The following is a 15829-nucleotide window of genomic DNA, read 5'->3' on the forward strand; positions in this document are numbered from 1 at the left end:
ATGCAGCCTTCTTCTGCATTCGACCCTTGATTTTAAGCACATGCATTTAAGCAGTGCTGCGTTCAATTTCCAACAGCCGCGTTTGGCAACAAGGTGTGTCTATAGAATGCCTTTACTCATGTTGGATAAATGGTTTTATACTCCAGGCTGTGTCTGTGCTGCTGCTCTGATTGTACACACTGCGAATCAAGTATACGTGCGTGTTTGAGCCCCTCAGGCTGTATGGGAATGAAGTCCTGTACCCTTGATGTGCAGCTCCCAGGACACCTAGCCGCTCTCTACCACTGCCCTGATTGTAGAGTGAAGCTAGCCATACATCAGTAGACTTTTGAATAAATGTTCGTACGCATATTCATATAAAAATTCTCAGTACATTCGATAATTTGATGGAGTTTAAAAGTACTTCAAAATTCCATTTGCATTTAGCATTTAAGTATGTAATGAAGGTAATATCTTCAACGAAAACCACATTCACTCTTACCGTAAAAACCTTTTCTCTGATGTTCATTACCAGACAGCTCCAGAATCTTCTTGACCATTGGGTTATGCTGCCCCCTACAGGCGTAGGACACTAGCCAGGAAAAAGCTTTACCACGTCTATGGGGCAGTCCCAGGGGCTATACTCCCACTTCCTGCTCTAGGCATTCAGTTTTGTTGCAAGCAGTGTCAGAAGAAAAAATAATATCCCAACTCAATAGAGGGGTGGGTTCTGTGTCCGTCAATGGACATCAGAGAAAAGGATTTTATGGTAAGGCTAAAATCCAATTTTCTCTTTTGTTCAATGACTGACACAAATCCAGAATCTTCTTGACCATTGGGACGTACCAAGCAGTGTCAAACAGGAGCTAACCAGGAACAACTGGAGCTCACCTGAAAACAATACACCCTCAAAGAGGACCAAGTCCTCTCGAACAGTAGCCTGCAAAACTTTGCGGCCAAAAGCAGCATTCGCAAATGCCAACATCTACTTTGTAAAGTTTTGTGAAAGTTTGCACAGACGACCAGGTGGCTGCCTTGCAAACCTGCGTCACTGACGCCTGATGGCGGAAGGTCCAAGAGGCACCAAGCGCCCGTGTAGAATGCGCCTCAACAGGGAAAGGAGGAACTTGACCCTTGATCGAATAGGCCTGCACGACCATCTTTCTGATCCATCTGGAAATGGTCGCAGCAGATGCGACCAAACCGCTTGCGAGGTCCATCCGTAAGGACAAAAAGGGAGTCCGATTTCCTAAATGACTCGGTTGTCGCCAGGTACACCCTGATCGCCCAAACCACATCCAGAGAATGCAAGGCAATCTCCTTGGGTCGCTTAGGACACAGGGAAGGCAAGACAATGTCTTCATTCAGATGGAAACAAGAGACAACCGTTCGGAAGGAACGACTGACAAGGGCGCAGCACCACTTTATCTCTGTAAACCACCGACAAGACAAAGCTGCCAGCAGTTCAGACACCCTGCGTGCAGAAGTAATCGCCACCAAGACGGCTACCTTCTAGGACAATGTAAGCAGGGGAATCTCGCAAATATTTTCAAAAGGTGGTTTCTGAAGAACCGACGGTACCAAATTGAGGTCCCACAGAGGCAACGGAGACCGCACAGGCTGAGCCAAGTGGCGACCCCCTGAACAAAGGTGCAAACCAAGGAATGCGTAGCCAAATGAATGTTGAAAGAAAAAAGGCCGAAACTTGACCCTTGATGGTACCCAAGGCCAGGCACTGTTCCACCCCTCTTTGGAGGAACACCAAAATTCGAGCCACCGAAAAGGAACAGGGGGAAACCCCCAGAGATCCACACCACACACTGTATGAATTCCAGACACGATGCTAAATCTTCCTAGCGGTTAATTTCCTAGCTTTTAACAGCTTGGGAATCACAGTCAGACAACCCCCTATCTTTCAGCACCTGGCTTTCAACAGCCAAGCCATAAAAGCCAGCGACTGTAAAGCAAGATGGAAGATCGGCCCTTGCGCCAACAGGTCTTCCCTGAGAGGGAGTTGCCAAGGGACATCAGCGACCAGCCGTACCAGGTTGTATCAAGCCTGGCGAGGCTAGTCTGGGGCCACAAGAATGACCGGAATTCCTTCTGCCTCAATCATTCGCAGAAGTCTCGGCAGAAATTTGAGAGGGGGAAAGGCGTATGTCAGACAGTATTGCCCCCAAGGAGGGACCAGTGCGTCTGTGGCGTCGGCTAGAGGATCCCAACACCTTGCCACGAATCTCTGTACCTTCCGGTTAAGACAAGAGGCCAACAGATCCACCTTGAGAATCAAATACAGGTACCGCTGTCACAGGTGAGTCTGCAGGGCTGAAAGTGAACAAACATCCAAACCAAGGTGCACGCCCTGCCACTGCTGCAGAAAATCATGGATGAATGGATGAGAAATTGGCTTTGACAAAGCACGCAAGTCGTGTGAAATGCGTCACCTTTTGTCCCCTGCTGTAAGCCTTGTATCATCTGTGCTTATTTTATTTTGTTTTCTCCTGAATAAACATTTTTGAAATTGCATCTTATGGGAGTGCAGCCAATTCCTCATCCATTCATCCAAGACCCACTTCGGGAGTTCCCCACCGGAGACACAGTTGACGAAACACCTCCGGATGAAGTGACCATTCTCCTTGGTCCAAGGTCTGTCGACTGAGGTAATTTGGCTCTGCATATTCCAGGGGTGGAAAAGAGTGCTGGAACGAAACGTTCCGCCCATCTTAGAATGCCGGCTACTTCCCGAGCCGCTAGGACAAATTTTTGTGCCCCCTTGATGAGGGACATATGCCACTGAAGGGATGCCACTAACGTGCGAATGGATTCCCTCCGGAATTCTTGTACCCGCACAAAGCGGTTCAAGGCCTTGAGGTCCAGGATTGGATGAACTTTGCCTTCCTTCCTGGGAACAGTAAATGGGTATGAATGAAACACCTGAAAATGTTCCGATTATGGAACCGGTACAAAGACCCCTTGTAAGCGCAGATCTTGCACCGCCACGAGGAGACCTCGCAGGCGATCTGGGGACAAACGCAGGTTGGAAGGGAAGAACCTTGCCTGAGGCCAAGACCGAAACTCGATCTTGTAACCGGACCAAATTAGCTTGTGGACCCACCCGTCTTGAATGAAGGCGGTCCATAGGTCTGGAAAGAACCGAAGACGTCCCCCCACCCTAGATAAGGGTGAGGGTGCCCCCTACAGGTAGAAGAGGGCTTGTCTGCGGGTCTGGAGGGACCCACCCTCTGCTTACCAGACCACGGCCTCTTTAAACCTCCTGAGGGGGTTCGAACTGGTTTTTCGATCATCCCTTGTCCTGAGATCTGAAAGGGTACTTTGTGACCCGAGAAGAAAGGGTCACACAATCGACGAGACTCCTAGCTCCTGATAGCCTGCGGGAGAGGATTACTCTTCCCCCCTGTAAGACCCTTAATAATCTCATCCATGGAAGCTCCGAACAGGTAATCTCCCACAAAAGGGAGATCAGACAGGACCTTCTCGGAAGCCTGATACGCAGACCAGTATTTGAGCCATATCATGCGCCGAAGGATCACCGCTGTTACAGATACCCTGCAGACTAAGGGAGCTGCATCCAGAGAGCCACAGATGAACTGCAACCCCTGGACCAACTGGTCCACCAGCTCCGCGAAATTAGTGGGAATCTGTTCCCCTACCAAATCCTGGCGCAGAAGCTTCGCCCATTCCGTTAAGGACTAAGAAACCAAAGTTATGGTAAACACTGGTCTACGGATGGAACCGGCCATGGTAAAAACGTGTTGGGAAGAGAGATGCAGCTCTCTTGTCAAAAGGGTCTTTAAAAAACTGAGACAGAGAGTCCTCCACCGGGAAAAGGATGGCTTTATTTAACCTGGAAACCTGAAAATCCACCTCAGGCTGTACCGTTATTTTTTTTTAAACAGGGACTCTTCAAAAGGATACCTTCAAGAAAAGCGCTTAGGCACCCCAACAGACCGTTTAGGGAAACCCCTCTGACTCGCGACAATTTTGTCAAATAGGCGGGAAAGGGGAAAACCTTTGCTGCCTTTGAGGATCTGCAGGTACCGGCGTCTCCCACGCAGCTACTTCCTCAAATTTAAAGTTTTCTGCACCAATAAAATCGGTGTATCCACTAGCGTCTTTTCATGCGTGGCCGTAGTGAAAGAGGAATGACCCTCACTATCAAAGCACTCAGAGTGCATGGACGCAGACCCAGTAGGGTAACTGAGTCCGCGGCGGCCAGATCAACCTCAGAATCTGAGAAGATAGAGGATGCAAGTGAAGGCGGGGGAACGCTTTTTGTCGGGCCGGTTTTGCAGGACCATATCTACCCTGGACACTAGTGACTCTAGGACTGCCGTCAGAGCAGACAAAGCGGACTGGGACCCAGAGGGGCCCGCAGCCTCAAAGGGGGTCAGGTGCTCCAGGGACTCCATGGGTTAACCTGGGGACCACTAGCAAAAAAGAAAAAAATACTGCATAAAAAAAACCCACCGCTGCACCAGCGGCACCACAAGTCCCAACTATAGCAGAAAGAGGGAGGTCCTTTTGCACCCACATGGACTCACCACCGACTCAGGTACTGAGCACAATGCCAAGGCTGCACGCAGTGCGGCGATCAGAGAGGAAGAGAAAGTTCAGGAAAGAACACTAGAGGTCCACCGCCGAATAGCCACCCCATAGGCTACAAAAAATGTCCACCGTTTAATCAATGGGATACTACAAGAAAATGGCCGGCGATATATACAGCAGCCATCCTCAACAAAATGGCGGCGCCCACGCAGCTCCCCGGACCCTCCAGAGGACCCCCAGAAGCAAATGGACAGTGAGGAGCCCTGGTAGGGGCCCCCACCAGGACCATCCCCTCAAAAAAACACGTTTTAAGCAGCCAGCGTCGCCCCCGCCCCCAATCGCCTGCTCAACACCCCCACACAGACACAACTATGGCCACCCCTGGGAGGGAAAGGAGGGATGAGCTTGGTGTGGGGGTAGGGGCCACAGGGGGACCCTGATAATTGAGGGGGGGGAACGCTACATTGGAAAGCAAGGAACCCGGGGGTCCGACCATCCCAGAGAGGGGCCCACGTCTACCCCAATAAGCCACCAGTGGAAGTGGAAACTGGGTGGGCACCACTCCAGACAGACCTAAGCACCATCAGAATGAGGGTGCTGCAGGCCAGAGGCACACTGTGACTTGGGTCATACCCAGGTCTATGGGTCCTCGCAAGACGTTTAACTCGACGGCCAGCTCCCGTCCAGTGGGGTTATGTCACGGCCTAACTAGCGTGGAGCTGAAGTCAGGTCATGCTTGCTGGCTGGACTGGAGAGACCATAAGAATCTACAATATCCAGACCGTCGCCCAGTCCAGCAGTTGATTGTTGTTCTCACAGGAAAAAAAAAAAGAAAGAAAGGAAAAAAAAATCAGTTAAAAAAAAATAAAATAAAAAAAAGACAAAAATGCTAGGACCAGAGATCCCAAGCAAGGGACTAGGTCATTACTCCTGACTGGGCAGAAAAAGACTGAATGCCTATAGCAGGAAGTGGGAGTATACCCCCCGGGACTGCCCCATAGGTGTGGTAAAGCTTTTTCCTGCCTAGTGTTCTACTCCTGTAGGGGGCAGCATAACCCAATGGTCAAGAAGATTCTGGAGCTGTGTCAGTCAACGAACAAAAGAGAAATAAAAAAATAAAATAAAATTGAGTGTATGTTTTAAAAAGGAAACATGTGAAACAAATTTTACTGGTACATGGCCAGCTTTAGTTACAAGATTTGCTAAAAACGTCCTTTATTTTCTGCTAAATCTAATTTACACGTCCTGTGGCTCAAAGGACTTAACCAGATCCTTACCTCTGAAGGGAGGGGATCATGCTCTCCTTCAGCATGTCACAGTACATGTCTCCAGACCTAAACCCTATTGAGCATCTGTGGGGCATCTTCAAACAGAAGGTGGAGGAGTGCAAGGTCTCCAACACCCACCAGCTCCATGATGTGGTCATGGAGGAGTGGAAGAGGACTCCAGTGGTAACCTGTGAAGCTCTGGTGAACTCTATGCCCAAGAGGGTTAAGGCAGTGCTGGAAAACAATGGTGGCCACACAAAATATTGTCACTTTGGGCCCAATATGGACATTTTCCTTTAGGGGTGTACTCACTTTTGTTGCCAGCGGTTTAGACATTAATGGCTGTGGGTTGAGTTATTTTGAGGGGACAGCAAATTTAAACTGTTATACAAGCTGTACACTCACTACTTTACATTGTAACAAAGTGTAATTTCTTCAGTGCTGTCACATGAAAAGATATAATAAAATATTTACAAAAATGTGAGGGGTGTACTCATTTTTATGAGATACTGTATATATCTCGCATGCTTAATTCCGCATGTAAACCGCAACAGCAAACTTTTTTTGTTCCCTTTTGGCCTGGTAAAAATACTATAGAAATGTTTTATTTTTTTGTTATATCAGTTATAGACGTAAAACGAAAATACCAGTTGACCATGTCAGAAATTCAAAGCTGTCCTACATCCTGTGTTATCTCAAGGAGGCCAAACTGCCCATCTAGCTTCTTTCTGGGGCTACAGATCAGTGTCATTGTTAAGAATAGGATAATAGCAAGGTTAGAATAGTTCAGTAAAACACAACTTGTTAGGGCTGACACCACTAAGTCCACAAAAATGCTGTGTTATCAGTCTCACGAGTGCAGTGTACATTTCTGGATCATCAACAGGTATTTGTGTGTAATTCTAGAGTCTTTACAGAGATAAAATATGGGGAAAGGTTTATGTATTCCTGAGATGTACTGCACGTTTCTTTATTCTATTCATACAGATTAAAAAATATGAACTCTTTATTCAATACTGCCATTTTTTTTAAATTTGTGATGGAAATATCATGTGAATACCATGTGTTTTAGCAGCAAACACTTCTAATTACAATAAGAGACAGAAGACGGATCCACTCACATGCTCTCTGAAAATTTTGTTACTAAGCTCGGCTTATCCTGATTTCGCCTTTGTCTGAACCACCTCTGGATCTTTCGTGCATCCCAGTCCAGCTGCTTTGAAAGTCCCTCCAGGTGCTTTCCATCAGGACACTGGATAACAAAGGATCAAACAGATTTTAAATACAAAAGTGTTTTTGTTTACTTGCATTCATTTGCAAAGAAAAAAAAAAAGCACATTAAAAATAAGAACCCCTATTACATTTCTATCCAATACATGAGCATTGAGTTCTACCACTGCCCCCCCCCCCCCCCAACAAAACAGCCTTTCTCAACCTTTAAACAGATGACCCATTCAAATTACTTTCCAGGCTCAGAACCCCTACTGATAACTACTATGTATAACTGTTACTTTCAACAGATGTCATCTTTTGTCAAAAATTAAAGGGTAAGCTTTTTGCTATGCAAAATGTAGATATGATTCCATGGCATCTTCATGTCTATTTAACTAATATATGATAGGTTTTATCGTTTAGAACCAGTAGAAGGATTATATGGTTTGGGTCCCTGAAGAAGCCAATGCAGATGGTCTTTACCCCCCGGCGAAACATGTAGGACCTATATGATCCATACTACTACTATTGTGATTTACTCATATTATTTTGAAATGTTATGTACATGTTTGTTTTTCCATGGTCTCATAGTGAATTATAATTACATTTGGAATAAAATATTTTTTATACTACATTATGGTCCTTGATAAATTGTTCTTACCACCCTATCTATGCCTCCCAAGTCCCACACTCTTGGCAGGTTGCGATCCGTGTACCCTTCCAGCCCTTTGGCTTGAACGTATATTGGATCTGCTCCTTGTCCAACTTTTATTTTTGATAACTACTATATGTACAGCTCACTGTACAGAAGTGTGATGGTCACTGGTAGGGTTGCACTGTTACCTATACTAATGCAAATGCTCCGAAAGCCAAAACCGACACCTTTGCAGTGCAATTTGAGCCCATACAAAATTAATGGGCTTAAATCGCACTGCAAAGAATTGCATGAGATTGGAACAGGAATGCGGTGTGATTCCTATCGAAACACATGCGGTTTCCTGCACGCTCCTGTGTGAATCTAGTATACAAAGACAGGGAATCGCCATTTAAGTGGAGCAATGGGCAAACAGTTTATTAAAAAATGCTAGATCAACTTACATGTTGTTACAGATCTATAATATGTTAAATCCAGATCTGCACTGTAGTCATGTCTGCCGATGATGGAAAACCACGGCCGCTTGCGGTGCCCACAGGGCTGGATGAGATTTAGGATGTCCCGGCACCACTGTAAACCAGCTTGGAGCGCACACATGGGTATGGGGCGGACGTCATGTCAGCTTTGGGGCAGCCTGCCTACAGTATATATCTCATGTGGAACGCAAGCCAATGCATTGCCAGGTGACTTGACAAAGCGCATACCCGCGAAATGCGTAGTCACGGCGATGGATTGGCTTGCGTTCCATGTTGGTTCCTGCATTTGGCCTCGTTCCACCGAGTGACATCACTTCCAGACAGCATGCAACCCTCAGCAGTTCCACAACACGACTGGTTCGTGCCGGCAGCAACCAGCTAGGATCTTCCCTTGCTTCCATAGGGATCCTGTTGCGTTGGACACCTTTACATCTCCAAGAGGCATAGCGTTGGATTAACTCGCAGTGACCATTGGCATCCACCATCCCACAATGCCCTGCCACCCGCACACCAGTGGTAACGTGTTAGTCTGTTAGTCACCTTTTTTTTTTTTCACCCCTGAACTAACCTTATATGGTTTGCTGTCTGGGGATTCTCTATTGACACCTGACTGTCACTATTGTGCGCTGTCTTTTACTGTTTTATTTCATTGCATTTGCATCCCATGCTTGGGACTGGCAGCCAAGGATTGTTTTAGTTTGGATATTACAGGGTCCCATTGGTTAACCTACTGCAGGGAGTTTTTGATTAACCGCGCTTGAAGGTGTCAGCATACCAAGACATTTTGGACAATTTCATGCGCCAAACTTTGTGGAAACAGTTTGGGGATGGCCCCTTTCTGTTCCAACATGACTGTGCACCAGTGCACAAAGCAAGGTCCATAAAGACATGGATGAGCGTGTTCGGGGTGGAGGCACTTGACTGGCCTGCATAGAGTCCTGACCTCAACCTGACAGAAGACATTTGGATGAATTTGAGTTGAGACTGCGAGCCAGGCCTTCTCGTCCAACATCATTGCCTGACCTCACAAAATGCGCTTCTGGAAGAATGGTCAAACATTCCCAGATACACTCCTAAACCTTGTGGATGGCCTTCATAGAAGAGTTGAAGCTGTTGTAGCTGCAAAGGGTGGGCCAACTCAATATTGAACTCTAAGGACTAAGACTGAAAATTGCATTGGTGCGGCCCTAGTCACAGAGAAGGTTGCCCCTTACACGTGTGGCCAACAAGAAATACTTATATGAAAGGCAGAAATTGCTCCTTTCTCTAGGAACCCATAGCAACATCTGGAGGAAAGCTAGGGTTCCACAGAACCCAGGTCGAAAAAACTCTCTACCAGACATCCCCAAGTCAGCCCAATACTCAGAGGACTATCCAACCATTGGACAACTGGCCACATTAGGTGCAGGAGACCAAAGTGCAAGATTACCATCTACATGGTCACTGTGAATAAGGGAAAGAAAATAACAAGATTGGATGGTTTAGCTGCATATTTTTTGTACACTCTGCTGAAACTTAAAACGATGACAGTAAATGAAGTACCACATAGGTAATTTTTTTTCCATATTCAATTCAATACCGAGTATGTTCAGCAAGTTGAAAATTAACTGTGGCACAACTGGCACTCGCTTATGATTAAATGGTCCCAATCAATATTTAGCAAAAAGGTGGTGACACCAGCTTTCCCGGTTGTATCTTTGCAGCTTCCAGTATTAGGGTAACGTCTTTTTTAAACCTGTCCCCGGTGGAAACTCACACCAGCAACAGGATTGCTAAATGAAAAAAGAGAACACTTGTCTCCTTCTATGGCAATGTTTACTCAGTCTAAAGGCTGCAGAGTCTAGCACTGGCCCATGTAGTGTACAGGGGGCCGAGATCTTCCCATACCCAGACCAAATCCACGAGATCAGACATTAGAGCTTGAAAGGTAGCCACAAGGGGCAGAGTATGAGGGTCTGTTTCCTCCAGGAGCAAACACACACATGCCCCCACATCAAGCGGTTTTCTATGGGGGCACTCGGCGGAAGAGCCAGGGGCATTGGCAGGAAAAGGAGGAGGAGGATCAGGGCTGCTCTGTGCAAAACCATTAGTCCCCGTTCACACTAAGGCGACCTGTGAGGCGACCTGGTCGCCTCACAGGTCGCCTCCCATAGGGAAGCTGCGGACCCGTTCTAATAGGAGCGACACAAGTCGCTCCGACTTAGAAAAAGGGTCCGGAGCTTCTTTGGGGCGACCAGGAGGCGACCGCCATAGACTTCAATGTTATGAAGTCCGTGGCAGCTGCTCCGAGGTAGCATCGCCCCTATGTGAACGGGGCCTTACACAGAGCAGGTTAATGTGTCATGTTTGTTATTTAACCACTTCACCCGGGTTGACATCATTTGACGTCCTGGCAGAGAAGTGGGTTTACCGGGATGAGGCCTGCTCGAGCACAAAGAGAGCAGACTCCGTAGCTACCAGGTACACTCTAATTTCCTGGACCAAATCCATGGCATGTAAGCAAAATTTCCTTCGGATGTTTAGGCCTGGGACACAAGGAAGACAACACAATGTCTTCATTCAAATGAAAATAAGAGACAACCTTTGGAAGGGATGACAGGCAGGGGCGAAGAACCACCTTATCTCTGAAGCACCATGTAAGGTAAATGGCAGGATAACGTCGCCAGTTCCGACAACCTGCACCCAAAAGGTAAAAACCACTAAAAAAGCCACCTTCTGGGACAGTGTAAGCAGGGGAATCTCTCAAAGATTCTCAAAGGGAGGCTTCTGGAGTACCGAAAGCACCAAACTGAGGTCCCAAAGCAGCAGCGGAGCACGCACTGGAGGGACCAAATGTCGGACACCCTGAAGAAAAGGTACGCACCAGGTAGTGTGTGGCCAAAGGTCACTGGAAGAAGACCGTCAAAGCTGACACTTGGCCTTGATGGTACTTAAGGCCAACTTCTGTTCAACCCCCTGTTGAAGGAAGGTTAGGATGCGAGTCAGCAAGGAGTGAGGATGAACCCCAAGCGACTCACAGCACGCAATGCATGTCTTCCATGTATAATGGCAGATTTTCAAAATAGATTTCCTAGCTTTCAACTGTATAGGAATCACCAACTCAGATAAACCTCTATCCTTCAGCACCTGGCCTTCAACAGCCAAGCCGTCACAGCCTGAGACTGTAAAAGCAAGATGGAAGATCGGTCCTTGGGACAGCAAATCCTCCCTGAGAGGAAGCTTCCAAGGAACGTCAGGGACCAGCTGCACCAGTTCGGCATACAAAGCCCAGCGAGGCCAGTTCAGGGCCACTAAGATGATTGGAATCCCTTGCGCTTACTCCTGCGTAGAAGTCTTGGCAGAAGCTTGAAAGGAGGGGGGGGGGGTCGTAAATTAGACGATACGGCCCCCACGGGGCTATCAGCGCGTCTTTAGCGTCCGCCATCGGATACCTTAAATGAGCCACAAACCTCTGCAAATTTCTGTCGAGACGCCAACAGATCCACCTCTGGGGTGCCCCACCGGGGACACAACTGATGAAACGCCTCCGGATTAAGGGACCACTCTCCGTGGTCCAACCCCTGACAACTGAGGTAATCCGCCAGCAAGTTTTCCACCCCGGGAATGTGTATGGCGTAGAGGGCTGGAAGGAACCGCTCTGCCAACCTTAGAATGCCGGCTACCTCTAGAGTCGCCAGGATACTTTTTGTGCCCCCCTGGTGATTGACATAAGCCACGGCCATTGTCTGATTAAATGCACACTGGACATCCCTGAAGACGATCCATCCCATGGTCTAGGCACAGTCTGATCACTCATAGTTCCAAGACATTGATCGGTAGTCTGGACTCTTCCAGTGTCCAGATCCCCTGGGCAAAATGCTTGCCAAGGACGTGTCCAATACAAGTGGGGGGGGGGGGGGCTTGACCAGCCGAAGCACCAGAGAGAGAAGCCACTATATCAGGGACTCCTTCGTTCCCTGACTCAGCCGGATCGGATTGTCCTGAATCCCCCTTTGCAGGGACCTCGTATGGAACTGTACATACGGCACTGCCTCGAAGGTAGACACCATCAGGCCCAGCACCCGCATGCAAGTCCGGAGGGATGACCATCTGCTGGACAGCTGGGGATGAATTGCAGCCTGCAATTTCTGGAGTTGGTCTAGAGGAAGGAGCACTCTGGCTAAGGCCGAATCCAGAGTCAGGCCCAGATAGTCCAGATGTCTGATAATTCAGAATCCAGCTGAACTCCCGCAGAGTCCGTATTGTGATCTCCAGGTTTTCCACCAGAGCAGAAGGAAACTCCGCTCGCAGAAGGAGACTCCGCTCGCAGAGGGAGATCATCAAAGTAGCCCAGCGCCGTGATCTCCCGTTGGCGTAACAAAGCTAGTACCGGGACTAAGACTTTTGTGAAGACTCGAGGAGCGGAGGCGAGACCAAAGGGTAACGCCACAAACTGATAAAGCAAAGCGGAGAAAGCGCTGGCGACTGGCACATATTGGAATACGAAAAGTAGATAGAAGCAAGGAAATCCCTCTGACGCAGGGATGCCACCATTGTGCGAATGGACTCCATTCTGAACTTCTGCACCCGCACAAAGCAGTTCAGTGCCTTGAGGTCCAGGATTGGACGCACTTTGCCTTCCTTCCTGGGAATTGTAAACAGGGTTAGGTAAAAAACCCTGAAACCGTTATGAAGTCAGAACCGGGACAATTACCCCTTGAAGCAACAGGTCTTGTACTGCCCTAAACAGACCCTGTACGCGGTCTGGGGACAAGCTCAAGTTGGAAGGAAAGAACCTCCTGGGGGACAAGAGCGAAACTCGATCTTGTAGCCGGACAAAATGACTTTGTGGACCCACTTGTCTTGTACCAGGGAAGTCCACGACTCCAGAAACCAGCGAAAACATGCCCCCACCCCCAATATGGGTGAGGGCGCACCTTCATGCTTAAGGAGCCTTGTCCGTGGGTCTGGAGAAGCCCGCTTTCGGTTTGCCAGTCCAGTTTCATTTGGATCCATAGAGGGGGGCCTTAAAATGGTTTGAGCCCTTGTTAGTCGACCCCTGAGGGATTAAAAAAAAAAAAACGTATGAGCCGAGGAGGAGGGCCCACATCTAAGAGGAGGTTCCTTAGTAGCCTGCGGAAGAAAAGGTATTCTTCCCCCGTGAGACATTTTATGATGTCATCCAGTGTAGCTCCAAACAGGCGATCTCCTTGAAAGGGAAGATCAGTCAAGGCCTTTTTGAAGTCTGGTCCTCAGACCAGCATTTGAGCCAAAAGACACGCCGAATGACCACTGCCAAAACAGAGAGCCGAGCCACTAGGGGAGCCGCATCCAAAGAGGCATCACAGATAAACTGTAGCCCCTGGACCAGCTGGTTCGCCAGCTCAGCAAAGGCAGTGGGGAGCTGTTTTCCCTCCAGGTCATAACGTAAAAGCTTAGCTCACGTGGTCAGAGTTTGCGACACCAGGGCAATGGTGAATACTGGCCTCAGTGCCAAACCAGCCAGAGTGTACATACTGCGGGCCACAGCCTCCGCCTGTCAGCTGGATCCTTAAAGGCCAAGGACTCTTCAACCAGAAACATGGTTGCCTTGTTTAAAATCGGGAAACTGGAGGGTCCACCACCGGCGGAACAATCCACTTCTTAAGGAGAGACTCCTCTTAGGGGTAATGCCTAGTACAGGGCTTCGGGACCCCATGGGGGTGCTTTGGTCATTCCCACTCTTTAGCGACAATTCTGTCAAAATAGGCGTGGAAAGGAAACACCTTTGCCACTCTGGATAGTGAGTGCCAAAGGGAACCTGCGCCTCTGTCGCAGCTGCATCCTCCATCTTCAAGGTCTCACGCACAGAAACAATCAGTGCTTCCAGCAGCGCCTTTTCGCACCAAGACCACCTCCACCCGGGACACAAAGGACTCCAGGCATTAACGACGGATGCATCACTGGATGGTTGGGACCCGGAAGGCCCCGCAGCCTCAGAGAGGGGATCAGGTGCGGAGATGTGCTCCAAAGACTCCATGAGTCACCAGGGGGACCCCATAAAAAAACGTAACACACTGCTAAGGGACAACCCCCACCGTGCTGGCAGCACCACCCGGTCACCAGGCACAAGCTCCAAGCGATCCTTAGCAGAGATGGAGAGAACCCCACCAGACTCACCACCCAGCAGAAAAAGGCACCTGCAGCCACCAGGATAATCTGCACTCCAAGTGCAGCGATCAGGAAGTTAAAGGATCCAGGAGTCAGCACCAAAGGAGGAGGAGGGGCTCCCGTCGCCTACAGGGCTCTACTGTCATGGCCACCGCTATTTTTAATGGCAAACCACCACAAAATGTATAGAAACACACAGGCTACAACAAAGTGGAGGCCTCTCGCGGCACCACGAGGCTTGCAGGAACCCAGGATGGAAACAAGGCCTCAAGGACAGACCCCGGTCAGGATGGGGGGCCATGGCAAGAGCCCCCACCAGTTGCAAAACCCCCCCAACACAGTTGATCGTCTGGTCGCCAGCGGTGCACCCCCCCCCCCAACATAGCTCCCTGCCACCACCCAAGGAGGTGGACCCGACCATCCAAACAGCCCCAATATATGTGGAGAGAGGGGGGGTAGGATGGGGGACAGATGACAAGGGGGGGTGCCTGATGGGAAGGAAGGGGACCCAAGGGTCAGACCGTCCCAAGGAGGGGCCCAGGTCCACCCCAAAAACCTCCAGGGGGAGGGGGAACAGCTACTCACCATACCAGAAACATGGCGGGCACTGCTCCAGACAGAACCCCTCGTGAAGCGTTTAACTCGCAGGCCAGCCCCCATGCAGGGGGGCTTTGTCACAGCCGACCTATGGCGGAGCTGAGGTCTGCGTGCGCTCGCTGGCCAGACTGGGGTGACCACTGGATCTAGATTATCTAGCCCGTCGCCCAGTCCGGTAGTTAATTGAAGATCTCGCAGGAAAAATCCAAGAGAAAAAATAAATTTCTATCTAAAAAGAAAAAAAATTGCCAGGACCAAAAGATCCCATCAAGGAACTAGGTCCTTACTAGGCAGAAAAAAAAAATTGAGTGTCTATAGCAGAGAGAGGGAGTACACCCCCTGAAACTGCCTATGGGCGTAGCCAGACTTTTTTGCCTTGTGTCCTAGTCCTGTAGGGGGCAATCTAACCAAACAGTTATAAAGATCTGAAGCTGTGTCTGTCAATGAGCAAAAGAGAAAACCTTTTAAATAAAATACATAAACAAGAAACCAAAAATAAAACACAACACCTCCCCCCTCCCCCCAAATCCTAACGCACAAATGCAAGAGCATATGCAAGTTCTGCACCCATATGTAAACAGTGATTGCACCACACGTCAGGTATCATTGCAAATGTCAGAACAAGAGCAATAATTTTAACTCCAGACTTCCTGTGTTACGCTAAACTGGTAACCTGTAATGGTGTTTAGAGCGTCGCCTATGGAGATTTTTTTTTTTTGTAGGTACCATAGTTTGGTGCCGTTCCAAGGGCATACGCAGTTTTAAAGCGTGACATGTTAGGTATCTATTCATTCGGCATTAAACCTTTTATATTTTACTATAAAAAAAAAAAAAAAAAAAAAAAAAAGTGGGTACTATATAGTGCTTGTGTGTAATAAAATTCATTAAAGTATGGAGTTTCTTTTTTTTTTATTCAGCCTTTTCATGTATTCTGGGTTTTAGATGGG

General features: G+C 48.4%; 1 protein-coding gene across 2 annotated transcripts in view; it reads right to left on the reverse strand.

The window, feature by feature from the left end:
• Positions 1–15829, reverse strand: part of CERS5 (ceramide synthase 5) — a 196612-nt gene that overhangs the window by 106729 nt on the left and 74054 nt on the right. For both annotated transcript variants that reach the window (XM_082248348.1, XM_082248349.1), the window contains exon 3: positions 6935–7065. In XM_082248348.1, coding sequence (XP_082104474.1) covers positions 6935–7065 — 131 coding nt within the window. The remainder of the gene's footprint in view (positions 1–6934; positions 7066–15829) is intronic.

The sequence above is a fragment of the Pelophylax lessonae genome, assembly GCF_965119305.1.
Source record: "Pelophylax lessonae genome assembly, chromosome: 2".
NCBI classification, from domain to species: domain Eukaryota; kingdom Metazoa; phylum Chordata; class Amphibia; order Anura; family Ranidae; genus Pelophylax; species Pelophylax lessonae.